Source organism: Miniopterus schreibersii, assembly GCF_964146895.1.
Source record: "Miniopterus schreibersii genome assembly, chromosome: X".
NCBI lineage: Eukaryota > Metazoa > Chordata > Mammalia > Chiroptera > Miniopteridae > Miniopterus > Miniopterus schreibersii.
This window is the reverse complement of record NC_138104.1, coordinates 67,876,172-67,904,085: the sequence shown is the minus strand read 5'-3', so window position 1 is coordinate 67,904,085 and position 27,914 is coordinate 67,876,172. Positions and strand designations below refer to the sequence as shown.

The following is a 27,914-nucleotide window of genomic DNA, read 5'->3' as shown; positions in this document are numbered from 1 at the left end:
TCTGGAGTTTGGGTTTGTTTGCTGGTATTGAATTGTTTTGATCATCTCTGGTCCCCCACCCCCACCCTCCTCTGAGGACACACCAGAGTAGGCATTCAGGTCCAGCCCTTCCAGGTCAAGACAGTTAGAGGACCACCATGCAAACCTCTGCCAGGAGTGCCTGACCCTAAGGACAGGTGAAACCCTTCCATAGGATTAGAAAGGCGATTGCACACTCAGGAGAACTCCGCCACTCCCAGGGCTTGGCCCAGCAGGGCGAGGCAGACGAAGACACCTTTATTTTGTTGCAGATGCGAATTCACCAAATAATAAATCACACACATTACCCAGACCAGGATTGTAGGAGCCTTTCATTTTTTTATACACAGAAATTTTGGTCTATTCTTTAATTAGGAAATTCAACTACAGACTTTAAATTATTATGCATCTGTGGTCTTCCTCATTAAGATATTTTTTGTTCATCTTTATAACAGGCAGATAAAAATGTAAAACATATTTAATAACTGAACACAGTTGACCAAGCCATTCCATATAATATAATGTTTTATAGAGAGGGGCTCCCTGATGAGACAGGTCCCTCGGCCTGAAGACTACAGAAACCAGAGCAATGATCCGAGGTCACGGCCCCCCTTTTCTGAACCACGCAGCCCACGGAAAGGCAACCTAGGGACTAGACAATCGACACGTACAGTAGGCAACTTTGTACAGCAGCAGCGAGGGTTTTCTTTAATATATGTGGACCATTTGTTCTGACAAGGTGTCTACAACAGAGAGTGGAAGGAAGCCCATGAGTGTAGCATTGTGGAGCCTGTCTTCTTCAGTTTAGACATTTCCAATTTTATTTCTTCTTTAAGAACACACAGACCCTCAACACATTGAGTTGCCCTTTTTGTTGTGGTTGTTTAAACAAGGACATAGGGACAATTTACACGTGGGTAACATTCTCAATGTGCCCTTTGGAAAAAAGGAATGGCTTTAAGTTATCTGTAGCTGGCATTTTAAGTGGGATTTTCTTTGCTAACTGAAATTCCTTTGCCCGAGATGTGACTACTCCTGTTAAGGGGTGACATGGCATTCATGTTAATGTTGGAGCCTGAGCATGTTTTGGCTGCCGGCGCAGATGCGCACAGATGCAGATGGAAGTAAGACGAGACCCAGTGCTAGATGGGGGCGTGATAGGCGGACCAGCCTTGCCACCAGTCCAGCTGCCGCTCAACTGCCGAATGTGCCCATCGCACCTGCAGTTTCCATTCTGACACCATGTCCCTCAGCTCCCAGCTGTCCCCCAGTGGCTCAGCCTCAGGCCCAAGTGACACCAAGCACATGGAGCCGTGGTTGGACTCCCACTGCCTCCCTGAAAAATGTGAGACAGGTGAATTCAGATGGTAGAAGAATCTCTTTTTCTGCATTTCCCTCCCCAGCTAAGGTGCATTCGGGGGAAATCAAGGCTTGGCACACTGAAAGGAGAGGCTCCTGAGGGAACCACGTGGGGCACCCAGACCCCGCCCTCCCTACCTGCAGCCCATGCCAGGAAGCTGACCTCCTCAGCGTTCCAGGCACATGAGGGAGAGCCACAGGTAGGATCCGAGCAACAGACATGAGGTGCCCTAACTCCCAGGGTTTTGCCTCAGCTTCTGTTTCCCTGATGTCGCAGTAGGTGGCTACAGACACAAATCCATGCTGTTATGGGTCATAGTTGTCTTTAAATGAGAAAGCTGGGGTCAGAAGAGTGCTTTGGCTGGTTGTACTGAGAACTTTCCCCAGTCACTTTATGGGCGCCTCAGCAACAACTTGGCATTTGCCAAAGCAAAGTGTGGGAGTCCAGTTGGAGGTGCCAAGAGGGCTGGAGTCTGCATTGCAGCCATGTCAGCTCCTCTTGGGTTTTGATGGTACCTCTTCCTCCGTTGCTTTCTGTCTGACTCTTGTCACTCCTCCCCCCATCCTGGGTCCCCACATGGGGTCAGAGGTGGCAGGGGGCAGAGCTTCATGCTCTTGAAGTTGGACCTTGGACAAAGAAAGCCCACCAACCAGAATTCAGCACTTGGAATTGGAGTTGAAACCAAAGGAAACTGAAAGCAAAACTCCCCCTTCTACCTCCTGGAAGGGATCATTCTCATCAATACTTTGGTATTTTCCTTTTAAAAAAAAATCCCATCAATAGGCAGGGGTCTCAAAGTGCAAATGTTCCAATTGTAGCTGCTTCCATCTTAACCTCGCCCTTTCGTCCTCACCTCCGACCTTCTACTGGGAACCTCAATGGAGACATTGCCTGAACGGTGCCAAGAGGAGGGAGGATGGGGGCGGGGGGGGGGAGGAGGAGAGGAGCTCTGGGTAGGGCAAGTAACCAAAAAGTTATCCTTGCAGTCTAGTTCCCTGGGGGAAAAAGAAAGCCTGCCACAATAAATAATGAAATTTCGAAATAAAAACACCTGATAAGAGGAATGGAGATATCATGCTGATAAATAGTTCCTTATTCTTTAAATATGCATCTGGTCATATATGTGCGTAGATGTCTATCCGCACGCGCGCCCACTGCACGTGTCCTGGGGGTGGGGTGCTTGGTGCTTTGGGTCCGTGTGTGGGCTGCCTGCTTAGGGGCGCCCTTCCCCACCTCGCAAAGTGGCGCTTGCCTGTTTTCCTTTTGTATGAATCTGTTGATCCAATTGCTTTCCAGTGGGTGCAACAAAGTTCCCAAGAAACCAAAACCAACCCCCTGCCTCACCGCAGAGCCCAATGACAAATATCTGGTGGCACTGTAGTGGTCATTAAAAAAAGCTTTGATAGAAAAAAAGTGGGAAACACAGCTCTTCTTGTTCTCTGGTTTTTCGTCCCTTCCTCCTCCTCCTCATCTCCTTGGTCCCGGGTAAGAAGTCATGAATGGACCGTTTCTTGCAAGTGCTGTGCAAGCGAGCAACGTCTGCAGCCACCTGGCTGTGCCCTCCCGCAGGCCTGCGCACCCGCCTGGGTGCCCGCGTGCAGGGGTGCGCGTGCTGGCGGTGGTTATGCTCAGAGGGACGTCTCCACGCTGTGGAGCAGACTCCCAGGCCCGGAAGAGAACACTGGCGAGGTAGCCAACTTGGTCCCCCGCGTGGCCAGGCAGACGCCGCTGTCTATGGCGTTGTTGTTCTGGTTGGGGGGTGGGGGCGGCGCCCGCAGGCGCTCCTCGGTCTCGTCCACGTCCGTGTCATCTATGAGTGGGATGTTGTGGGTGTAGTCGTTGATCAGAAATTCGGGCGTTGCCATGAAGTTATGGATGGAAGTCTTGGATTCCGGTTTCTCCAGGCCTTCATAGAGCGAGCTACGGAATGCTTTCACCACTCGGATCTGGAGCGGGAGATGGAGGGACAGGAGCCCCAGGGGGCATGATGGAGGGAAGGAGGGGGCAAGGAAGCAAGGAAAGAAGGAAGGAAGAAAGGAGACAATCAATGGCAGACTGGGTGCTGGCAAATTCCACCCACATCAATGGCAGGGGGTTACTGTGTGACAAATGTTCATCCATTGAAATGGAACAGTTGGGGTGGCTCTGCCTGGCTGTGGTAAGGGTTTTCAGTTTGGGTCTCAGTCTTGTCAACTTACCCACATGCAGGACAGGTGGCAGTGGCTTTCTCTAGGCTGACCTGGGCAGATACTCTGGAACTACAGGGTGACAGAAGCCCTGGGCTCTTGGCTGCTCCCTTCCCTTTCCCTGCACTGGGGCAGGATAAGCTTAGGTGGTCCCTGGGGTCTCTGCCAAATCTGAATTCCAATTTGGTAGAACAGAAAGATGATCTGGAGATGGGAGAATGCCGGAGAGTGAGCTCTTCACTTTCTCTTACCAGAAAGTCTGAAGAACTTCCTGGTAAGAGAAAGTCTCTAGCCTATGGATGCATTGACAACCTTTCTTGAGTGGGTGTCCCTTCATTCTCTAGGGACCTCTTCTCCTCCCTTTCAGCTCTCCTGGCCACAGCTAACACCTGCCATGACCAGACTATCTGGCCATCAGTCTTCCTGCTAAGTCCAGCAGCCATTTTTGTGTCTCCATCTTACTTGATTCCTCAGGGGCACTCAACATAGCCAACTGCTCCTCTTTCTAGAAACTTCTCCTGGCTTCTCTGACACTACCCATACCTGGCCCCCCTCTTACCTCACTGGATACTCTGACCCCATCTCCTCCACTGTTCCTTTCTCTGTCCCAGGGTGCCCGAAAGCCCTGGCCTGGCCCTGGCCCTCCTCTCTCTCCACACCCCCAGGTCCACCCCCTAGCTCTGGACATGGCTCTGGGACTCATCTGGCTACAACCAGAGCCTGTGGCCCAGGCCCTTCCTCAGAGCTCCAGGCTTGAGAACTTTCTAGTCCCCCATCTGGAGGCATCCAAGACTGAAAATGGCCCCACTTTTTATTTGCACCCACTAAACCTGTCCCGCCTAGATGCTCTGATCCACTGTGGCATTCCTTGTGTCTCTTTATAGCCCCCTGGCCCGCAACTGGGTGCATCTGATTGGGTCATCTTTTCCCTTAGCAGACCCTTCTATCCACACATCTTCTGCCACCAGAGGCTCTTTGCAATCTGGTGCTACCTGCCCCTCCAACCTTTCTCATGCTGTACTCTCCTCCTCCTCTTCACTCTCCAAGACAACTTCTTTTGGTTCTTCCACTCAGGCTTTTTTACACCTTTTTCCCTGGCCACCCCACTAGCATCTGCAGACCTCAAATCAGCATAACTCTCCAGAGGGAAGAGCTTCCCACAATGCCCTGCTCCCTAGCCATGGTGGCTCTCTGACCTCTGTACCTTCTGCAAGACCCTGCTCCCAGAATTAGCCCCTCAGTCTCTCTGACCTCCCCCCCTTCTATGGTGTTCCACCTTCACTTACATGTGTGCTCAAGTGTCATTGGGCTTCCAAGTCACAGAGTTGCTGTCTCTCTTTGCTCACTTCTTGGCCCCCAGTCTGGGCTCCCTCTTGCTTCTAGAAGCCAGAGTCAATGGGAAGGCCTTTGGTGGGCCCCACTTGAGCTAGCTGGCCTTGTGCTGAGATGGCGAAGCCAGCCCCTCCCTATGTGAGTGGGTGAGCACAATAGCAGTTCCAAAGTCATTCCAGGTCCAAGGTTCTGGGATTTGGTTTTCTTGGTTTAGATAAGGTGTTGTCCAACTGTGGCCTAAGAGCTAACTCTGGCCCTCAACCTGGTTTTGTAAATAAATTTGTATTGGTACACAGTCACACCCTTCATTATGCATTGTCTATGGCTGTCTTCAAGATCCAACTGCGGAGTTGTGTAGTTGGGACAAAGACCTGGCTTGCAAAGCCCTTTTCAGAAGTTTGCTGCTCCCTCATTTAGGTCACGAATCATCACACTGTTGACAATGAGTTCCTTTCAACCCTCCAGCATCTGGACCCTAGGCATTGCTCTGCCAAGCACAGTGCTCCTGGATCAGTTTAAACCAGGCAAACCTCACAGTCTTTCAAGTGCAAAATAGTGAGCCAAAGAGCTCCATAAAATTGGAATTTTCTACCTCCACATATTAAATCTGGTTAGAGTTTTCTATGAATTTGGTGAAGCCACATCTTCGGATTGCAGCCAGCCAACTATTTGCACTTAGTTCCTTAATTCCCCCAGATTGGCTTTGGAGATCAGGGTGACACAGAAATTGAGAATTGACATTTTTAATGAAAAAAAACCCCCCAAAATGTACTTTTTGTAGCCATTGTAGATATAGCTTCATTATTTGGTCCTTTTCTGGTGCCAGAATTGTGGGGGAGCGACCAGGACATCCACATGGCTGTGTGGCCATGGTGCTGGAGTACCCATTCCAGCTGTGGGCCACACCCCTGAAGTCACAGAAATGAGAGCAAGCTGCAAGCTGCTGCCCTTGACCCTGGGGGCCTTTTGTGGTGGTTTTGCCTGCAATGATCCAGTGACTCTGGCCACAGCCTTTCCCCTTGCTTAGCCCATCCCCTCACTTGGACCTGGGTCACATGATCAGGCCAGGTCCCTGCTTAAACCCTCCTCTGGTCTCTGAGCACCTGGCCGAACTCCAAAGTCTTTGCCCCAAAAGGGTAGTCAGCCCTTCCCTCCCCAGCTTCTGATGCTCAGGCCTGGAAGTTTACTTCAGGATGCTCTTCCTTCAGTACGCTCTTCCCGGGTGTAATTAAAGACTCACTTTAATGCCTGTCTTGTCACTGGCTTTGGGGGAGGAATTAGGTCTGCTTCTTTTCTGCCTATTGCCAAAACCTGGCACAGAGCAGTTGCTCAGTCACCAACAGAGGGTGCCAGGGCCGACTGCTCAGACATTCTGCTGGTTGGGGCTTTCTGTTGGGTTTGCGGCTGACCTGCAGGTTCCATTACCCTGCAGGTTCCATTACCCTGCGTTCAAATCTTGGGCTATTAACAAAGGGCCTGGCATTTGTCTATGACGGGGCGTTTCCAGGCTGCTCAACGCTGGCAGGCGCCGTGGGTGCCTGAGGTGGGGAGTGGCAAACATTCCCACGAGGCACTTGCCCTGGCAGCCAGCGCTGACACATGGGTCCCAGGGGCGGGCCCGTGGCAGAGTTCAGTGTGTCCCAGCAAAAGTACCACAAGACAGTGGAAGCGGTGCCCTTCCCAGCACCTGGCTCTCACTGCCTCCTCAGGCTCCTCTCCTGGCCTGGGATGGTCCCAGGGGCCCAGGGTGGGGTCCTCAGACCACCTCTCCATTGCTACCACTCCAAAAGGGACCTCACCACCCTCAAGGCTGTCTGTCAGTGCTGCCTACAGTCCACACATACCCTTGATGCCAAACGCACCCTCTGTATCACCTCCCCCTATCTGCAGCCAGGCCTACCCTTCCTGGCATGCCAGACTTCTGTACCTGCTGCTCCTTCACCTCTGCTCAGATGGCTAATGGGCCATTGAGGAAGGCCGAGGAGCACCCTCTGCCTTGGCCCTGCTGACCTTAGCCTTCGCCTAGTTTTCCCATCCCAGTAAAGGGCTCTAGTAGAACCTGGGAGGCACCTGGATACCTGACCCTAGTGCCGTACATCAGTGTGTCCTGTGGCCCCTGGTTCCCGACCTCTTCACTGTGGAACCCTCCCATCTCCGCTGCTGCTGCCCTGCCTGCTGGGGCCCTGGAGGCCCCTCGGATTCACAAGCCCCAAAGGCAGGGACTCCCCCCCCCATCTGGTCCCTCTATCTCCTCCTACCTGTGTGACAGACACCCTTGGGGTCCCTTTTCTCTGACTATTGGGTCAGGCCCTTCCCTCCCCCACCTTGCTGGTGGGGACTCCAAACACTCCAGCAGGAGAATTCAGAAGTAAAAGAGAGACATGGAAACACTCCAGTAAAGATGATTGACTCTAGGGTTATGGCTGAGGTATCTGGGAAGGCCGAGGAGGATCTGGCCAGGGCTGGGGCTGGGAGGCTCTCCTGCAGCTTCCTGTCTCACCCAAACTAAGGCACGATGTCCCTCATGCCCCCGCTCCTTCACTGCCCAGATGTCCACCCTAGCTCCTGCACCCACTCCAGGATGTCGCGCCAGCCGCCATCTTCCTCTCCCTTGTCTAGGTTACTCATTTGTCCCATCTTGAAAGAGACCTTCTCTTGGTGCCCAAATCCCCTCTAGCTGCTGGCGACAGCTTGGAGAGAATTGTTGGTACTCATGGCCCCCATTTCATTTTGCCCTGTCGTCTCCCGCCCCCACTCTCTGGGGACCTCCCGGCTGGGCACTCAGTGCTCTTGGCACCACAGCCTGGCCTCCCGGTGGGCTTGGGTCTCCAGGTCCTCCTCCCTCCTCTACCTACCCTCTCCTATCCAAGGGCCTCAGGGCTCGTATTTGGGCCATTTCTCTTTTTCATCTACACCAATGCATTTCCTATAGGCTCCTATCTGCCCTGGCCTTAATACCAGCTTTCTGCCATCCCATAGCTCTCTCCAGACTCAGAGCTCTGCTTGCCTCTCACTTCAACCCACCCCTACACCTCCTCTTTGGTCTTCCTGCTGCCTCTGCTGACCTCTGAAGTCTATTCTCAGCATGGAAGCCTGAGCAATCCTTCCGAACAGAAGCCAGAGCATGCTATACCCTCCACTGGTCCAAATCCTTCAACAGCCGTGTCTCCCTCAAAGGAAAACCCGAAGCCCCAACAGGGCCACTTCAGGCCCTTCTCTTCCCTTCCCCATTTGCACTCTAGCCCAGGCTTCCCGGTTCTTCCCCAGGCACACTCCTGCCTCAGTGCCTTTGCACCGGGGCTTCCCCCACCAGAAAGGCTATTCCCTAGTGGGCCTCACCTCCTTCCCTGTTTAGAGCACAACCCACCCCTCTCCCTCAGAACCCAGCGCCTCTCCTGCTTCATTTTCTTCCCACATGACTCACCTTCAAACACCCCCCACCCCATGATTCTCTCCTCTGTCTCCTCTCTCTGGAATATAAGGCCCCCGAGGGCAGGGGTTTGTCTGTCTGGTTTACTGATGTACCCAGCACCTCGCATGGCACCTGCATCCAGCAGGGGTTCAGTGGGCAGGTGCTGAAAGTAGGGCCCACATGGCCTGGCATGTGTCTGCCGTGAGGGCGTCACCAGTCAATGGCTCTCTACCCACTTAACTCTAACTCGCCTGAGTCCCACCCCAGGCCACTGCACTGCCTTTTCCCTGCCTGGGCCAGTCTTCTGCCGACCATCCCGCGCGGCCCTTTGCTCCTTGTTTGGCACTCCGTTTCCATATCCAGCCTCTGAGAGGCTGCCCTGGACAACCTCTATCTAAAAGAGCGTCCCTGACATTTCTCTTGCGATGCTCCCTTCTCTTCAGAGGCTGTGCCCTGCTGCACTGAGTGTACACTTGCTCCTCTGCTTGTGTTTTGCTGCCTGGCCCTGCCCCACATGCGACCTCTGGCCGGCCTCCGCCTGAACCCGGGTGACACTCCAGGCTCACAGGGCCACCCAGGCACACCGAGCTGAAGCCAAAGGGTGCTTGGGTCATACTCTGCACTGTCACCCTACTACTGCTGGATGATTGGGGCTCAGACAGACGGGGTAAAGGTCACAGCTGAAAGTGGATGCGCCCCACTTTTGTTTTGACTTTCAACCACTTGAGTTTGCAATGCAGGTGGTGGGGGGTGGAGAAGGGATGTGGAACAGGGAGGCAAGCCAAGGACTGAGGGACACCCTCCCATTAAAGAAATATAAAAAAGGAATGAAAAGAAAGGAAGAGGAAAATAAAAGCAAAGGCTCCTGAACAATGATGACAACAGTAACAACAGAAACTATGCTGACACCTTCTGGCCTTTCCCCTTTGCTGGGGGAGCAGAGGGCTCGGGTTGTCATGCTCCCCACTTTCTGCTCCTGCCTCATTGCTGAGCTCACAGAATTCTCCTGATTCCTGCCCTGCCCTCCCGCTGTTCCCTGAAAGCCCCCACACACTTGACGAACATGTCCATCTCTGTACCAACCACTAATCCAGAACCTTCTGCAAGGAGAAGGGTCCTGTCGCCTCCCCTGGCATCTGGGCTTTGGATTTAGAGCAAATTCTGGACGCAGCAGCCAGGGAGTGCCATGGGAGCTGTTTGCCAGGAACTTCAGAGTTCCCAGGCCCAAACCCTCCCTGCAGGTGTGAGGGTGAACCATGACTTGAAAGCAACACAGAGAGTGTGGGGTGACGTGGCCACAATTGAAGGGACAGCAAGGAGAAGGCTCCCTGTCCTCACCATGGGATTAGGAAATGTGAAAATGCAAACTCCAGAGCTGGCCCTTGCACTGAGGGATTGAACCCAAACCAAATTACAGACGCAGCTTTGTGTATGTCGGCAGCCAAAGTACTAACTAACGGCTGGTGAGTTCTGTGCAGACTGCCTCCTATCCTGTGTGCCCAGGACCCGGAGAGCCCAGGCTCATGCTGCCAATGTAAACAAGACATTGCATTGAGCTAACCCAGGCTCAGAAAGGGCAGGGCTGATACTGTTTCTAGTGTGGAGACCGCGCGCAATGTGAAATAGCCCAGAAAAAAAATGCAAATACACTATTCCCAGAAACCCAAGTGGGGAGACTTGGCTCTAAATCATTGAACTTTCTGAGAAAGGAGCAAACAAGACTGCTTTGGCTTTGCAAGGATTCTCCCTCCATGAGACTGCCTCAGTGATGGGGTTTCTCTGCCCTGTGTGTGATGAGCATGTTCCTTCTGGGCTTCAGAAGGGGCTGTCCAAGGAAATCGTGGGGCTCACCTGGCCTGGCTTTGCCAAGCTGGACAGAAGGTTGCAAAAGCCAGTTAAAATAAAGCAGCTGCGGTGATCTGGTTCCGGCATGGTTAATTAGAACTGAATAGCCCTGAGGGAGCCCTTCTGGCCACATCTTACCAAACTCACTGCCAGCACCTGTCCCTTTTGCTGAGCTGGGTCAGGAGCCTTCTCATGAACCACTGTCACAGTAAACGTTCGAGTATAGAGGCCCGGTGTGGCTTTGGGAAGGGTCGGGCCAGGCTCAGCTGCCTGTTGGAATGGGAGGGCCATCAGGTCAAATGTGGCTGGGGAGGGACTGGGGTGTGCCAGCTTGTACCTGGAGGCAGCCATCCAGCTCCCTGGACTTGCTGCTTATCGCTGGCCACACCTTGGGGGATTCTGACACTCAGCTGGGGAATGTGATTGGGGCAGGAATGGGGTGGGGCACTGACATACCAAGAGGGGATAGGATTTTGTACTCCCTTGGTTTCGAAAAGACTGAAAATGGTTGTTAAGAAATGCTCTTTCCTAAGCTGCTCATATGGGTTGACCTCACACAGCTGAGATTTCTTGATATGAGGTGGTGACTGCGAAGGGAAGGTGTTACACCCTAGGATGAGATGAAATAGCCATGATGTGGGGCGGCCATTAGGCCAGGGAGGGTGGAGAAATGGTTGAGTGAGTGGGGAGGAGGCAGCCAAGGCCATCCTGGACCTGGGAAATCATTGTGCTCTACCGAGGGAGTGGGGGCCATGTTGGGACTCCTGAGTCTGGAGTAGGCAAAGATGCTTGTGTGCATGGTGTGGGGTGCCTCAGGCATCAGAGGTTGGCTACGAAGGGTGGGCAGGTGTGGATGTGGACACACTGAGTCCCAATATTCACAGCTTCTCTGGCTTCCCCTGGTTACCCCTCCAGGGAATGCTCCTCTCCCTCTGGCTCCAAGGACATTCTCCAGCTACTTCCTACATTGGTGCTATGTGCTGGGGCCTGCATTGATAAGTGAGGTCACCTATCACTCTGACCCTTAGGCTCCTTGTCCACACCCTGTCCTGGGCCTTCCAGCTGGAGAGCCTGAGGCTCTCACTAGAAGTGGTGTTGGCCAAGAGGCCTGGGTGTGCTGGAGAGACTTTCTCAGCACATGGGACAAGTGCAGACTGGCTGTGAGGTGGGCAAGGAAGACAGGACCTTTCACACAAGAGCCGGGGTTTTCCTTAGGAAACCTTGTGCCCCGTCCTCTGTACCTTCTACAATGTGCCTCTTGGCTAAGCTGGGAGCTCTGTTGTGGCCAGCACCCTGCCTTCCTTCTGACAAGTTCCAAGAGAAGGTGAGGGCCTGGGGCTAGCCCCCACGCTGCTAGGCCTTCCCCTGATGAGAGTGCTGGGTTTGGTGATTTCTTGGGGTCCTCGCTGCTTGGACTGGGGGCCGGTTCAGAGTTCCAAACCATCTGCCACACGGTGATGATGGCAGGAGGCAGTTTGGGTCGGCGGCTTCTGGAAGCAGGTGCGTCCCCCGGTGTTGCCTGGTCTTCCAACCAGCATCTTTCTCCACAGTGGGGTCCTTTCTGAGGTGCTGCCACTTAACTGGGATAAGCCTTTTAGGCTGACCCTTCTGAGTCAGGACATTGGGACCCCCTTGCTGTCAGGCTCACCAGTGCTCTCCTCAGACAGAAGGTACTCAGACCTCACCGGGGCCCTGTCACCTACTCCTTGCCCAGCAGCACTTGGTGTGGAAGGGACAGAAGCCCTTCTTCTGGCCAGGTGCTAGTTAGGTCCCCCTGGAGTGGCTCATGACCAGTGGGAGAGGTGGCACTGCTGGGCTCCTGGAAGTGGGAAGACAGGGGTGAGGGGTGGGCAACAGGTGGCTGCAGAAGGAAGGAAGGTACTAGGAGCTGAAGAAGAGAGGAGAGAGAGAAGCTGCCCCAGGGAGAGAGCCAGAGGAATTCAGAGGGACCTGAGAGCCAGCAGCCTCACTAGGAGCACAGAGGGGAGGCCTGGGCTGGCTTAGGAGTGGGAAAAGGCCAGAGCTATGGAGAAAGCCTGAGGGGCATGTGGAGTGGGGTCTGTGTTGGCTGCTTTCCTCTCAAGTCAACAGATAGGCAGATGGATAGACAGAAAGTGCAGAGAGAGATGGCAAAAGAACATGTGGCGGAAGTCAAAGGGGAGGCAGGGACAGGAGCAGGTCAGCGTGTGCCCCTCACGCAGACCCCTGTCCCCTCTTGTCTCCTCGTTCCCAGGAAGGAAGGTGCTGCCGCCAAGCCAGTGCTTGACTGAGGTGCTCCTAGTCTCCTAGGACACTGTGACCATTTCTGTCCTTAACTGACTGTGGCCAGGCCTTCTGTAGATCTCTCTGGGTGAAGTGGTGGCAAGGTCCCTCTGGGACAGACCAGAGCTTTCCAGTTCACCTGTGGCGTCTGCTGGTCAATAGTTGTGGTCCAGGCGGGTGGCCCAGTGTGTGTGAGGAAGGTGGAGGCGCGTGCGGCCTGTGGTTTGGAGAAGGGGGGTGTGCAGTTTCCAAAGGGGACAAGGTGGCCTGGTGGGGGCCGGTGCGGCTCACATCCCTTCCTTAAAGGGCAGAGTGGCCTGAAAAGACAGCTTTAGCAAGAGGAGGGTGACCCCCACTGGGACCTCTCATCAGTTCCTAAAAAAAGAAGAAAAGAAAAGGAAAAGGACCAGACAAGACAAAGGAAGAAGGAAAGGGGGTGAGATCAAGCAGAACGAAGTACTGGGGGCGGGGTGGTTAGTGACCCCTCTGCCAGAGGTGGGCGCACAGAGGGGGGTGGCTGCCGGGTCTCTCTGGAAGGAAAGGAAAGAGGAAACGTTGAACCGTCCTGGCAGGGGCTCTGGGCTCATACTCAAAGGTTTACTGTTTGGTGTTTGAAATCTCCAGTTTGTTACAAGAAGCAGGCTGCCCTAGGTGGGAGCAGGGGGCCCAACCACAGCTTTCCGTGGGCTGGCGGGTTCCGTGCTCTAGTGGCTTGCCCTTTGTCTTTGTGAAAAGATGTGAGTAATTATAGAAGTTTCTACCCCTTTAGGACAGCCCCTGGTTTCTCTTTAAAATGTGACGGACACGGCAGAAACTGTGCATTGGAGCATATAGAAGAGAAATGATTTCTCCCAGCTTCTCAAAGGAAGGAGGAAAAAGGGCGACCAGACCGCGTTAAGACCTTCCAGTGCCAAGGCCTGTTTGGAAAGAGCGAAGGTGCTTTGGGAACCAATGGGAATGTCATAGATGGAGTGCAGGCTGGGGCGGGAGGAAGGCTTGAGCTCCGGTGCCCCTCGGCCCCTCTCACACCCGGTGGGGCCCAGGGCAGGGTCTATGGGGCAGGCAGCGCCTAAGCAGGAGCAGCGGGCCACCTCCGAGCCCATCTAGGAACGTGTGACAGCGACTTCCCGAAGCTCATATCAGGTCTAGTGCCTTTGGAAACCACCTCAAGGAGAGTTCTGGAAGCTGACACTTAAGTCTCAAATAGGTGGGCTGGATTCTTCCACTGCAAATGATGCCAAAAAGGCACCTGCCTTCCCCTCCAGCCCTGGAAGGTGGCGCTGAGCCTGCTTGCCTCCCTTTCGCTGCCCCACTGAACACTGAGCAAGGTCCCTCCTGACACCAGACACCACCAGAAGCACCCCAAGTTCATGAAGAACCATTGGCAAGTGCAAACAAGTTCAAGAAAAGAAAACCAATGACAGAAGGAGCACTAAATGAAAACCAAAAAAAACAACAACACACAAACCCAAACAAAGAAAAGGACAGAAGGTCCAGCAGTGCCATGGATTCAGTACATTTCATAAGAGAATATGGCTTTGGAGAGACACACCATCTGGGCAGGAAGGACTGGACAGGGCAATAAAGAAAGAACGGAAAAGCCACGGTGAGCAGAGGATGCAAGACTGAAAAAAAGAGAGGGAAGAATGGGGAGGCCTTTCCTCCCCCAGAGATGCCATTTATGAGAGAAAAGGGGACTCAAGACTCACTCCCAGCGGCACTGGTGGGATTGGCAGCAGAGAGAATTACGTGAGTAGGGGTAGAAAGATTGGTTACGTCATGGAGCTGGCTGAGGACCGAAGACCGCCGGCGCACGGCACCCTGAAATGAACCGCTTCTCTTGAAGGTACTCACTACCTCCATCTGTGGGAGAGAAAATGAGATAAAGTTTGGCTTGCACTGTTGTCCGGGCTACCGCACGGGGATGGGGCTGGGCAAGGACAGGGGCCACACTGGGCACATATCATGACAGCAAAGCCTCATCTAGGTCGCCCAGCTCCCTGGCGGGGCCGTGGCCATGGCCCAGGTCGGCCTCTGTGTCATCCACCAAGAGAGGGTTTGCTGAGCAAAATGATCAGCACTCAGAAGACTAGGGGGCGGGCAGTTAACAGCTAGGCACACTGCAAACATTTAGTCATTTGCATTCACGGCAAGCTCATGGCAAGCCACTCATCAATCAATACCTGTGTCTGCAATACTTTGTTATCCTAGGTCAGTGGTTCTCAACCTTTTTTTCCTCCCCAACACACCTGAGGGATATGACATGCTCCTATTAGAAACAAGGTTCCCTGTAGCAGGGCTCCTTGATGGACGGCAGGGGGACAGGAGCCCTTCCCTGGGCCTATCCTTCTTTACACTACACCTTACCCTACCAACCTGCCCTACCCTGCCGGGAGGTCTGCCCATCACTCTCCTTCTATGGCTCATCCAAGTGATAGAGGGACACCCAGGGGAAGCCTCGGTGGGAGAATGGAGTTAAAAAGAAGGGGAGGGGGCCACAGGCAAGGCAGGAGGGAGAGCTGAGAGCCTGGACTCTGGGGAGCAGACATAGCTTTTGCTTTGTCCCCTACCCTTTAAGCTTCCTAAGAGCCAAAAGGGAAATGGATCCTAGATTGAACCATATGGGTGAACTCACTGGGAGTTGCAGTGTCTTTGGACTTCCTGATTCTGCCTTGGACTGGCATGGGGGCCCAGGAGTGGGCCAGACCCGGGTGTGGGGTTCCAAGGAACTGCAGCTGAGTGGCCACAGTGAATGTCCCACTGTTGTGAGACCATGTGCCTACATTCTGGGAGGCCAGCCTGGTGTGGCACACTTTTGGCCACCTCTTTGGGAATGCCCTCAGTTCAAGGGTGGGAGGGAATTTTTCGTCTTAGAAGGTGGGTTTGATTTGTGGAAAGTGCTCTATAGTTCATTGGATGATGTGAACAGCAGGCAAGTATGCATTTCTGGAGCCCAGAGTGCACTGTCTACCTGATTTGGGCCCAAGGACCTGCCCCACCCTCAAGCCCTGCAGTAGCTGGTCCAGTGGGGTATCTGACATAGGGCCAGACTTCTTGAAAGAAGGCAGCTTGAGTGCTCAGACTCCCCCTACCCCAACCAAAATGAATATGTCCATCATTTCAACCCCTGGGCACGCTATGGAAAAGTCTTATTGTCATGTATTCGGCCGCCGAGTCCCCCTTCTGTCCAGCACATCCCACTCTTGAGCAGGGGAGCCTCACAACCAGGACTGAGACCTGTGAGTAAGGCATAGTGAGCCTCCATGGAGGGCTAGCACAGTGCTGACTGTCCCCCAACACACTGAAAGAAGATGACCCATGCCATGAAGTCACTGTCTCTTTAGGGAGCGCGTCTCCTCCCTAGATTGAGATGTTTCTAAGGCTATGGAGATAGGTCTGTCTCAAAAGGGAACTCTTGCTGTGGCAAAAGTGACGAGGGAAGGGAAAGATGTCTTTCCTGACTCTGATTTGGCCTCTGCATGTGGTATCCTGATGGGATGATGGTATCAGTAAAAATACTGCAAAATTGTCACCCATCCTCCACCCCTGGAAGCCCAGTCACTGCTGAAACTTCTCATTGGTTTATATAGAATGTGAAATACACCATGTCATGACTGCTCCAAAAAGCTCCATGCTCTGGTTTTTTTATTATGCTGTGGCATCCTAACCACCTGGTGTCTTCATATGTTAGTATGAAATGATGGTGAGAGCAAGTAGCAGGTTAGAAATGCCGTCACTTAGCAACATAAAATGTGCTGGCCTCTGAAATCTGGGGAGCCATATTTTGTGGTTCACAAAATCCAGAAATCCAGGGCCAACTACCTAGAGAATGTTTCTCTTAGCTTGGGTGTACATACAACCTGGGGGGACTTTATTTCTGCTTTTCAAGCAAGTATTTTGAATAAAAAGAACGAACACTGTTGAAGAGTGAGCTAAAGCAACCAACTGATTCGGCATTGTTGAGAAGCGAGGTGAATGTGACACGCCAAAGTCGAGACCTCATGGAGGAATGAATGGCTCTGTGGAGAGGTCATGGAGTGCACTAGGGGGTCAGGGGACAGAGACTTGGGCCCCAGCAGGCTCACACTCTCACTGGGCGACCTTGGTAAAGTCCCTTCTCTCTGGGCCCCATTCCTCTTGGGTTAAGCAGGGACCTGACCGGCCAGTGTCTACATGGACACAGGCAGTCAGAACAGCCTGGAAGTCCAAGACTCTGACCTCGGGGATCCACTCTGCTGGCCAGGGGCAGTGCAGGCCCAAGAACCCACAGGCATGCAGGAGACACAGACACACAGGTGGCCTGGGCACCACTGACCTCTCCTGAGATGCCTCAGATCAGAGCAGGGCTGCTGTTGCAGCTGCTAGAAAAGCTAAGCGCATCATCTTAGGTTCATTGGTGGAAGTGAAATGGGCTGACCAAGGGGCAAGGTGCTGCTGTACTCCCCCCCCCCCAAGGCTCAAGCTGGTTTTGGGCTCTGCATGACAGACAAGAGCCCATCAGGGCCAGGACAGGGTGGGTGGGGGCTCACAGCTGAGTGGCCAGAAGGCAACGGGGAAACCTAGACATCTGGCTATAAAGGCTACTCCGGTTCTTCTACCAGGAGCTCAGGGTTCTACCAGACCTAAGACATTCACTCTTCCCTGGCCACACTGGCTTAGGTGTTCGGTGCGCTGAGAGGAATGAGCTTGAGACCTGGCCTCCTGCTATTCCACTGCAGAAGCCCCTTGGACCCCTGGGGAGCTCCTTAAACATGGAGTTCTTTGGTGCCACCTCACCCAGCCCTAAAGGATCCCAAGCTCTGGGGGCGGTCTGGACTCTGAAGCTTTGGAAAGGTCCCTGAGGTATTCTGCTCTTCAGTGATTCCAGCACCCTGGGCGGGGTGCAAAGATGGCTGGTCATGGGGAGAAAAAACCGCCGTGAGTGTGTGTGCCACGAGTCAACGAGGGTCCAAGGTGGCGGAAAGGAGTGGACTCTGAGAAGGCTTCACAAAGTGGTGGCCTTTGAGTGGGCTGCTGCAGGATAAGGAGGGGCCCCAAGGGGACACGGCGGGAGCTGGGGAGGCCTGGAGCCCAGATGGCAGCCAGCACGGAGGCACAGCGAAGCAGGTGAGCAGAGTGCACATCTGGAAAGGCAGCAGGGGTTACAGGGGTGCAGGCTGTATGGGGTGACACCAAGAGGCAGGGGCTTGAAGGTCACTGTCTGGACCCTGGACTTCACCCTTAGGACAGGGAGAGAGGCTACATGAAAGAAGATGTGGAGAGTGGCACTGGGGGGGCTAAGTTGAGCAAAGGCTGGTGGAACCGGCAGGAGGCTGGGAGCTCATGGCCAGAGATGAGGCTGGAGCCTGGGGAAGAGAGGAAGGTGCCTGAGGCTGAGCCCCACAAACCCCCAGGGGTTGTGTGGGAGCAGCTGGTGAGCCGTGTGCACTGGAAGGCAGCATTGGACCTGGGGTGGGGCAGGCACAGGCTGCCGAGGAAAGGGACTTTGGGCACATTGCCTGTGGTGATGTGTGACAGGCTGGAGGGCAGACATCCGGGAGAGATGTGTATCGGGTCCTGTCCCAGGCAGAGGGGCCCAAGGCCGGAAGTTGCCTAAACAGACTCTGGAGAATTGCCAAGCCAGTTCGGGTGGTGTCCTTTCTTCTGGTTGGGACCCCCAGGAGGAGAAGCAATTGGAGCTAGGTCAGGGGCAGTGGGGCTGGGGGTCCTGGGCTGGAGGTGGAACAGCAGGAAGCCCAGGAGGGGCAGGGAGTTGCTATGCTGAGAGGAGGCTGCGGGGGGGGGGGGCAGGGGAGCAGCAGGATTGGGGACTTGCGTACAAGGCGGCAGAGCTGAGCTGCTGAGCCACCCTGATGCAGCAGGTGTGCAGGGAGATGAGAAGAGGGTCTGAGATGTCTTTGGGGCTCTGGAGTCACTGGTCAGGAGCTGGGGAGCTGGGAGGAGGTGAGCTGGGGCTGCAGGGCCTGTGGTCTGGGCTGAGCCCAGTGTGGGTGCTGTGAGGCATCTTGGTGCCAGTGTGGCACTCTGGGGTTCTAGGCTGGGCCGAGGAGGAGGTGGTGAGTGAGGGGTGCCGGGAACTGTACTAGAAGAGACCAGCGTCCATGGGGCGTGGTGGGGCAGGTTGGCAGGGGATGAGGGAGAAGCTGGATGAAAGGGGGCTGCAGGTGACTTGATAGGGCTGAGGGCTGAGAGTCAGGCAGGATCCCCCACTGGTGGGGAAGCTCTCACCCGCTCCTACTTCCTTCCTTATTGGGTCCTACACACCCTGGTCCATGGGATTTTCCAATACACAAGGGCCACGGGAAAGGTGGACCAATGTCTCAGAGGGAGGTGGGGGTGCCAGGCTGGAGCAGAGAGCGCGGTGGAGAGGGGACAGCAAGCCACCAGGGACAGCAGGGCTGAGGGCACTTCTGGAAGGGCGCTGGGAAGCAGCTTTGAAGCAGGAAGGGAGGGGCGGTCTGACTGAGAGCGGGGTGGGGGGGGGGTGCCTTGCAGACCCTGATGAGAACCTCTGGGACGCTGAGGGAGGCTAGGCTGCGATGGGATCACAAGTGAGTGCGTGGGAAAACCATGGCGAGACAGCGAGTATGGAACATTCTGGAGAGAAGGCTGGCTGGGAAGAGTTGGGGGCAGAAAACAGGGCTGGCTTGGGCAGGCAGGCTCTCGTGAATCCTTGGCAAGTGCCCACAGCTGGCAATCATAGTGGCTGCGTGACTTTAAAGAGGACTACAACCCTGATATTTGTAGTGGGGTGAACAGAAAGGACCAACTTGGTGGCCAGAGTCCACTTCCCAAATGACATCTTTCCATAGAATTCACAACATAACCCAATGAATGGTGAGCTTGCCAAGGGCTACTTGAAATGGCATCTATGTCATCCCCAGAATGTCCCTTTCCTGTGACCTGGGGACAGTTTCCGTCAAATGCATCGAGGCCCAACAGCTCCTCAGAGGCCCCAGAGAGACAGCCACTGGTCACAGCACACACCTGTAGCTAACACCGTTCCCACTATGGGAGGTTGGGGACAGGCCATCTCAGTGCCACAACTGCTGGTGGGTACATCTGTGGATGGCATAGGGACACTAGCAACTGCCCTTATGATCATGGCAGCAAGACCCAAGGGTTTTCCTGTCAGTTTCAGGCTCACCTCACCCATTCTCTGCATCTTGCTTGTTTGCCACCCTCTTGAAGAGAAAAGCCGGAGTAACCTGGCGGCATGGCAGCCTACCTGCGTCTGGATCCGGTTGAGGCCCCGGAACCAGAGGATCTGGCCTCTGCGGAGCTCCCGCTCGGCGTGGTCAATCTCTTCTTCCCCCTCTGCTAGCTCCTCGTCAGTCATCTCATCCTTCCCAGGCCCGTGCCCTGCTTCCTTCAGGCACTTGAGCTGGCTGGTGGGAATGGTGGCTATGACCTGGGGACCAGAGGCGAGGGATAGCAGGTAGAGGTGGCCATCAGAGCAGGGCTGGGCTTTTCAGGGTGGGAGCTCTGCTGGGGCTCAGAAGGAACCCAGACTGCCTGTCTCTGATAATAGCTGAGGCTGTGTCTCCCCACACCCGGGACTGGACATCCCTTCCTTGTCTCTGAGGCTACATGCCTGGGCCACTTTTGCTTGGTGCCAAATCCACTCTCCAGAGGGAGAGCCAGCCTCTTTCCTCTGGAGAGCAGACCCAGAGCAGTCCCTGGGGAACTGAGTGGGGAGTATTTCCCAGAGAGGGGGCAGTGATATGGCTGGAGCCCAGGGCCCTACGCCAGGAAGGGGGGTGGGCTGCAGCACCCCAGTGTGCATGCCTATGGCTCTTCCCTGTCGCCCCCCAGCCAGCGAGAAGGCCAGAGGAGCAGCTGGTGCAACCTTCCTGCCTAGTGTGTGAGCTAAGGGATTTGCAGTACCAGAGGGAGCTCTGGCTTGGCCCCCAGCTCCTGGGACGGGGACTCTAAGCTCCTGGCAGTCCTGCCTGATGAGAGGGTCTTAGTTTGCCTGGGCCGAGCACCCTGCCTGGTACTCTATGCTGTCAGAGTGCTTTCTGATGGGGGCGTGGGCTGAACATATGAGCTTGACCTCCAGGGGCTGGAGACTGAGTGAATGAGGTCAGCCACATTCACGCTCCAGGCCTACAGGACCCACCCCAGTAAAGTCCCTACATGCCACTGCTCAGGGACATGTCCCTGGTGGCAGCACCCTGTGCATGTCACACATCATTGCTGGAAGAAACTGTGCTGTCTGCACAACTGCACTGGCAGGGGACCTGGAAGCTTGTGCCTGGTCTCTCCTGGACCCACCCTATGTATGCTTGATCTTGGACTTCTAGCCTCTAGAGCTGTTTGAGGACAATCTATGCTATTTAAGCCGTCCAGTCTGTGATAGTTGTTGTGGCAGCCTGAGGTGAGTAACACACAGGACAAAGTGGATCCTGGACGCAGCATCCTACACCCATGTTCTAGATCTCCCGGGAAATGTCAGAGGCCTGGGCTTGGCCCCTCCTGTGCTCTGAGCAGCCCCAGCACCCAGGCTCTTTCTTCCTGACTTAATCCCCAAGTGCTGGGAACTCCCCTTTGTGCATGGATTTAACTGCAGCCCACAGAGCTCAAGGTGTCAGGGTTTCTCTTTCCATCAGCTCAAAGTATTTCCTCATTTCCCTCGAGATTTTCTCTTGCCCATGGAGGATTTAGCAGAATGTTGTTTGTTTTCAAATAGGTGGGGATTTTCCAAGGCACCCAGTTTTAAGGGCTGACTGTCAGGTCCAATCATGAAAAGGGGAGTGATGGGTGGTTTTGCCAAGGCCCTGTGACATTCCAGCCATGGCCCTTTGCCTTCTTTCTGCTGACACTTGTGGCCTTGCACCTGAGTCGTGGCATGTCCGGGGCCTGAGCCCTGCTGTGCCACCCACCTGAACATGCCACATGCTTTCCCAGGCTGGGGCTCTGAAGCTCTGGAGCAGGGAGCTGGGGCGGGGTCCCTGAGCTGCCCACGATTCCCTGGCCTTGTGCCCATCACCAGCACTGTTGCAGAGCAGATGGGAAGGGGGCAGGACTAGGAAAGCTGACAAGATAGACACTCACCTGTCCCCAGACCAGCTCCCCAACACCAACAAACAGGCACCAGAGCCACTGCTCCGTGGACAGAGGGGAGCAGCTGAAGGGCTTTCCACCAAACTGGACGATGACAATCTGCAGGAGAGGGGTGGGAGGGAGGCGGGCCCCGCCTGCGGTGTACCTACTGCCACCGCCCTCCTCCTCCAGCATTTGGCCTCCAGGCTGGCACCACCGTCCTGCTCAGAGACTCAGACAGGCTGCTGGTTTTCCCAGGCAGGTGGGCTCAACAGATTAGCCCCATTTCAAGCTTCTGTAGACCTGATGCTTTAACTTCCACCCTGTGTGCACATGCTGGACACCCAGGTGACATGCCCTATTCACCTTGCTGGGCCTCCTGCTCCCTCATTGCCTCCTCCTTGAGAGGAAGCCTCCACCTAGTGGTGAGTTTTTTAAATACAGACCAACCACCTCCACTACTGGGCTCTCACACTTCAGACCACTGTCCCCGGCCCCATTCACCCAAGGCCAGGTTCCAGACAACCAGGGACAGCTCTCTGCCCCAGAAGCCTGAACTCACTCACACTAGGCAGTCTTCAGCCTGCTCACCCCGCCTTACAGCTCCTCCCTTAGAAACTGCAGTAAAGGCTCTTTCTTGCCTACAGTTCCCTGCTTTCCCTCAGCCTCCTTACTGGTCCAGGTGCTTTCCTGGTGGGCCCCATGGCATGGCAGACCCTCTTCTGAGAACTGTGAGGAACAAAGTACTCTAGCCTGTTGGCTTCAGTATACATCACACTTTTAATTAATGAACCCTACTGACCAGTCTGTCCATAGCACTGTGGTAGGCAGAGGCCTGTGTGTCAGTGCTGGGGACAAGGGCATCTCCAAAGGAAGCTTCTGGAGTTATGGTGGCCTCCCACCAAGGACTAAAGTGTTAGAAATGGCAGTGGAAGACCCAGAGGGACCTGTGAGAAGGTCAGGCCTGAGAAAGCCCACTGAGCCCCTCTGGATCCCAGCAGGTGGACCCAGGGTGAAGCCTGCTTTGATTCAAACAGAGGCCAGTAGCAGGCAAACGTGGTTCCCTGCTCTCCTGCCTTTCCCAAGAGTGGGGCCACTCTTCCTACCTGAATTGCAAAGGTGCCCAGGACGATGGTGCAGAAGATGGGGTTGCCAAAGATGCCGTGGAAGACGTTGCGCTCGCCGTGGATCTTGCGGGCGTTGATCTCGTTGAAGAGCTGCATCATGACGAAGGTGTTGAAGATGATGGTGTAGTGCTCCGAGGGTGGTGCGTGCAGCGGTGCGTTCCTCCCACTGTCGATGTCGAAGAAAAGCTCCCCTGTAAGCCGAGGGGCGCATGAGGAGAGCAGGGCCCCAAGCCAGGCACAGCCCTGACTCCTCAGTGAGATAACTGTAAGGGGAGAGGAAGGAGTCCCTCACCCTACAGGGTGACAGCCAAGGTCAGGGGCTGGACCTTGGGGGGGGGGAGGTTGGGGACTGGCATTGAACCCTGAAACCCGAGGGCAGGAATGAAGAAGTTGAGACAGACCTTTTGTCACTTGCCTGCTGGGTGGAGTTGGGGGTAGGCTGGGAAGGAGTCGGACGGCTGCAGGGTGTAGGGCAGCTCAGCCCTACTCTGCGCTGCCCCTAGGACAAGGCAGCCGGGCTGGGCCCTCGGGCAGGCCAGGAGAGGTTTTCGCTCCCAAGAAATCAGAGAAAGGCCCCCCAGAGAACTCCTAGGTACTGACATTTGGGGGCCCCCACCATGACTCCTGCACTGAGCTTTGAATCTGCTCCCAGGAATATGCGCTGAAAGCCGAGCCTCATCAGGCTCTGGAGTACTGTGACAGTGACCCAGGCCACCCTATGGTCCAGCGCCCCAGATTTTCAGAGAGCTCCCCGACATAAGGAAGAGAGACCACAAACAGACAAACCAACACATCCACCCCCCCTATAAGAAAAGGAATTTGCTCAACAGAGCCTACCCGGCACAGAAGAAAACTAGGAGGGGGACTGGACAACTGACACTGGCACCAAACTTCCTAGAAGTAGCCAGGGTGCTGGAGGGCTCAGTGCTCTCCATGTCTGGGCTGCAGGCACAGCCAGTGGCTGGGGACCCTGTGGTTTTCACCCTGAGCACCCTCTGCCCAGCCTCTCCCCATCAGTTCTCTCTGCTGTCCATGCTCCTGCTTCTGCCTTCTCTCCCCTTCCTTGCCTTTGCTCCCTTTCTTGCTTCCTGACCCCCTCTTTCCCCCTCCCCTCCTGTCCTCCTTCTCTTCCACCCCTCCCTCCTGTCCTTCCCTCCCCCACTCCCTCTTCTGCCCTTTCTCCTTCTCCCTCCCCTTTCTCTCCCCCCTCCTTCTTTCCCTCTTCTCCCTTCCTCTTCTCAAACCTCCCCTCCTCCCCTCTCCACCTTCCCTTCTTTGCCTCCCTCCCTCTGTCCCTCCTTTCCTTCCCCTCCCTTCCCTCCCTCCCCCTCTCACTTTTCCTCTCCCCTTTCTCTCCTGGTCTTCCTCCCACAACTTCCAGTAGAGTGCTCTGGTCACTGTCCTCTGGAGAAATAGTCATGGGGTCAGTGGACAGATGGGTGAATGATCTGGTCTGGGTATACGATGAGACATGCCACCTGCTCTGTGGAGCAGTGGACAGTTTCTCAGCTGCTCAGGGGCCTGTGACACCTGGGTGGGGCATACACAGAGGACAACAAGGAGGTGAGGGTCGAGGGGTCCTCACTGGAAATTGGATCCCCAGGTGTTCATCTGTGTCTTCCACTACCAGACAGGCCCAGAGCCCAAAGGGCCAGTAACAGCACCGTGTGCCCCAAGGCCACCTACCAATGAAGAGCAGCGTGAAGATGACAGTGAGCTGGTAGACTGCATGGCCCAGGATGTTCTTCATCATGGTCCGGGAGATCAGAGGTTTGTCCCGACCATACGGCTTCCGCAGCAGCAGTGACTCAGTGGGCGGCTCTGTTGCCAGGGCCAGAGAGGCAAATGTGTCCATAATCAAGTTCACCCACAACATCTGCACGGCTTTGAGAGGAGAGTCCTGTGGAGAGGAGGCAGTCACTCCAATGTGGAGCTGGAAACCCCACTGGCCCCCAACTCCTGGGAAGAAACTCAGCTCAGGGTCAATGTCACTGGAATTTCATTCAAGCGAAAATGCAACAAATCCAACCTTCCCATGAAACATGACATCTCCATTCCTATGTTTTCTAAGGTTAGCAGGGAGTTTTTACTGGGCTTTCCAATTCCTGCTCTTAATATGTTGCCAGTCTCCTGCTTCTTCTCTCACCTGGTGGCTGTGATCTAGAAGGTGTGGTCCAAATTGTTAGCAGGAGGTTGACAGTTGCCCCAGGCTGTGACAGAGCCTGACTAATGGGTGGTCTCCTGGTCTCCCACACCCGAGGGGCAGGAAGAGGCGGAAATTGCACCAGACCCTCCTTCTCCTCATCCTCTCTGAGTTGTTGGTTAAAAATAAGACTTACAGAAGCCAGGCACCAAGGACCACATACTGTATGATTCCATTCTCATGAAACTTCCAGAACTGACAGATCCACAGAGACAGAAAGCAGATGAAAGGGTGCCAGGGGCTGAGGAAGGGGAGAGTGGGGGAGTGACTGCTTAGCGGGTACAAGGGTGATGAAAAAGTTCTGGAATGAGATACATTGCACAGCACTGTGAATGTACTAAAAACCACTGAATTGTACACTTTTAAAGGGTTAAAATGGTTATTGTGGTGTAGTTTATGTTATGTGAATTTTATCTCAATTGAAAAAAAACACCTTTGAAAGGGAGACAAATTCTAGACACTCACTAATGGGGAGAATTGGACTATTGATAAAGGCGAAGAGGTGCCTTCAGAGGTTAAATACGGAGTTCCCAGGGGACCCAGTGCCTCCATGAGTAGATCTAGACCCTGGGAAGCTGAAAATGTTCGTCTACATAAAGCCTCATTTAGGCATGTGCGCAGCAGCATTCTTCACATTGGCCAAAAGGTGCCAATGACCCAAATGCCCATGGCTGGAGGAACAGACACACAACATGTGCTGTAGCCACACAATGGAACATTGTTCCTCCATCAAAAGGAATGAAGTACTGACACATGCTATAACATGGATGGACCTTGAAAACATTGTGCTAAGTGAAAGGGGCCAGACACAAACAATCACATTGTTTGATTCCATTTATATGAAATGTCCAGAATAGGTAAGTCTATAGAGATAGAAAGTAGATCAGTGGATGCCAGGTGCTGAGGAGGAGGAATGGGGAGTGTCTGCTAATGGGTATGGGGTTTCCTTTTGGGATGATAGAAATATTCTGGAACTAGATAGAGATGATAATTGCACAACACTGTAAATGTACAAAGTGCCACTAAATTATATACTCTCAAATGGTAAACTTTTTGGTATGTGAATTTTATCTCAGTTAAAAAAAAAAAAAAATCAACACTTGACTCTCCCAACAGGGCCTCAGAGGGGAGCTCTTCACCTGCACACTCCTGCCAGCGGGGTCCCCTGGGTTTGCTCTCCACACTGGGGTCCAGATGTATGAGGCAGGAGGCCTCGGACAGTGGCTGCCTCCTATAGGCCCCATGGGTTGCGGGAGGGAGAGCCCAAGGTCCTCCTTGGGTAAGGCGGTCCCAGTGCCCACCTGAGTAATGCAGGCACCCGTGAAGGCCACGATCACGGCCACCACGTTGACCGTCAGCTGGAATTGCAGGAACTTGGAGATGCTATCGTAGACGTTGCGACCCCACATGACTGCCTTGACGATACTGGTGAAATTGTCATCGGTCAGGATAATGTCTGAGGCCTCCTTGGCCACGTCAGTTCCTGCAATGCCCTGGGGAACACACACACAGTGTCCTTAGGCCCATTCCCCACCTCCCTTCTACCACCCAGCCCATCTGGCTGACTCTCTGCCTTTCCTTCCAAATGGGGTTCCCCACCAGCTGGGAGCAGCTCTCATTTCATCCAACATATCTTTGTACTACGAATGGCAGGTTGTCTCGCAGCTTTGCTCATAAACAAAAAGAGTGCCACAAATGCATGGCCACCAATGAGTCTTCTGTCCAGTCTTGGCATGCTAGAGCAGCTGCATTAGGAGCCCCTGAGTCCTGGACAGGGACACCTTTGGCAGAGTGAGGACATATCCTCCTGGTCCACACAGGGATGTTTGGAGAAGGATCTCCATCCTTGCTGCTGGAAGGCTCTGATGCGAGAATAGCTTGGTTCTCACAGTGCCCAGGGGCTGGGGTTTGGTCCCCTTCTGGGTCTAGAGTTCTGGGAAGGACCAGTCCACACCCCCAGTGCCTGCCTATGGTGGGCTGCACTGAATGTGGCAGAGTGAAGGGCACTCCTTCTTGGTAAGGTAGGGAGGGGAGCTTGCTGGATTTCTGCCTTCAGTGGCCAAGCACAACTCCTTGCAGAAGGCTGTGGTGCCAGGGCCAGCTACCTGGGCAGCACCAACCACGTCACCCTGCTCAGTGGGGTCAGAGTTTTACAGAAAGAACTAGCTCCATGGAAGCAACAGAAGAGAAGCACAGAAGAAACACTTGCTTGGGGACACTGCTGATCACACTTGGGGAAGAGGTCCGTTTAGATGAGACTGGGAGTGAGTGAGGCAGGTGCACAACTGACAAGCATCCCCCCCCACCAAGCCCCTCAGCAGTTCGGCCAGTCCCCACTCTCACCTCGGGCATCATCACACCAAATACCTTTAAACAAATCACACCTGTGTCCCTTGACTGGCAGAACCTGTGGGAGGCCCAAGTGGCCAGGATGTCAGAGAGAGACATTCAGGCACTCTGTGACTTGTTTTAACACTAACTCCCAGGTTCCCGCATAAAGCTAACGTCCTAGAGACACAAGGCCCTGCCAGGCATGGTGAACCAGGCTGGCATTGGGTGGCTTACCATGGCGAAGCCCACGTCTGCCTTCTTGAGGGCTGGGCCATCGTTGGTGCCATCCCCGGTCACAGCCACCACCTGTCGCTGCTCACCAGTAGTGCTGTCAATGATCCCTGAAACACAGCGGGGCCCCGTATGACCAGCCCGGGGTGTGTGTGTGTCGGGGGGGGGACAGTTGGCTCTGGAAACCCTTTGGGATTTTGATTGTGCCTACCCTCCCAATCCTCCGTGCTTCCCATCACCTCCAAAACTGAGTCTCTGTGCTTTGACTGGGAGCCCCGTGCCTCTCCTCCCGCCCAGGTCCATCACCCAGTGACATGATGCAGGGTGGTGTGATTTGGTAGAAGGCAGGAGCCCAGCGCTATGTGACTTGGATAAATGTCTCTCTCTCCAGGGAGCTGAGTTTCCCCTTCTGTTACAATGAGAGGCTAGGCTCAACTGGCATCTTCCATTCATGTTGTTAGCCCAGAGAAATGGAGGGGTGAGCTCTGGTATGTCAGCCCTTTGAGAGGGTCTCCATTATTTTCCCAAAGTGTAAACTGAGGTTCAGGGAGGGGCAGTGATT

At 54.4% G+C, this 27,914-nt stretch overlaps 1 protein-coding gene across 2 annotated transcripts in view; it reads right to left on the bottom strand.

Moving 5' to 3' along the window:
- Positions 1 to 334: 334 nt before the first annotated feature.
- ATP2B3 (ATPase plasma membrane Ca2+ transporting 3) overlaps positions 335 to 27,914 on the bottom strand; it is a gene marked incomplete at its 5' end in the record, with an annotated part of 50,476 nt that continues 22,896 nt past the window's right edge. Inside the window, 8 exons of one of the 2 annotated variants that reach the window (XM_081126606.1) lie at positions 335 to 3,324; positions 14,192 to 14,278; positions 19,644 to 19,826; positions 21,473 to 21,580; positions 22,567 to 22,778; positions 24,274 to 24,487; positions 26,092 to 26,283; positions 27,356 to 27,462. In XM_081126606.1, the coding sequence (XP_080982732.1) occupies positions 3,007 to 3,324; positions 14,192 to 14,278; positions 19,644 to 19,826; positions 21,473 to 21,580; positions 22,567 to 22,778; positions 24,274 to 24,487; positions 26,092 to 26,283; positions 27,356 to 27,462 (1,421 nt within the window). In that variant the 3' untranslated portion in view covers positions 335 to 3,006. Of the gene's footprint in view, positions 3,325 to 13,816; positions 14,279 to 14,598; positions 14,665 to 19,643; positions 19,827 to 21,472; positions 21,581 to 22,566; positions 22,779 to 24,273; positions 24,488 to 26,091; positions 26,284 to 27,355; positions 27,463 to 27,914 lie in introns of those variants that run through there. The other variant, XM_081126607.1, reaches the window with a different exon arrangement.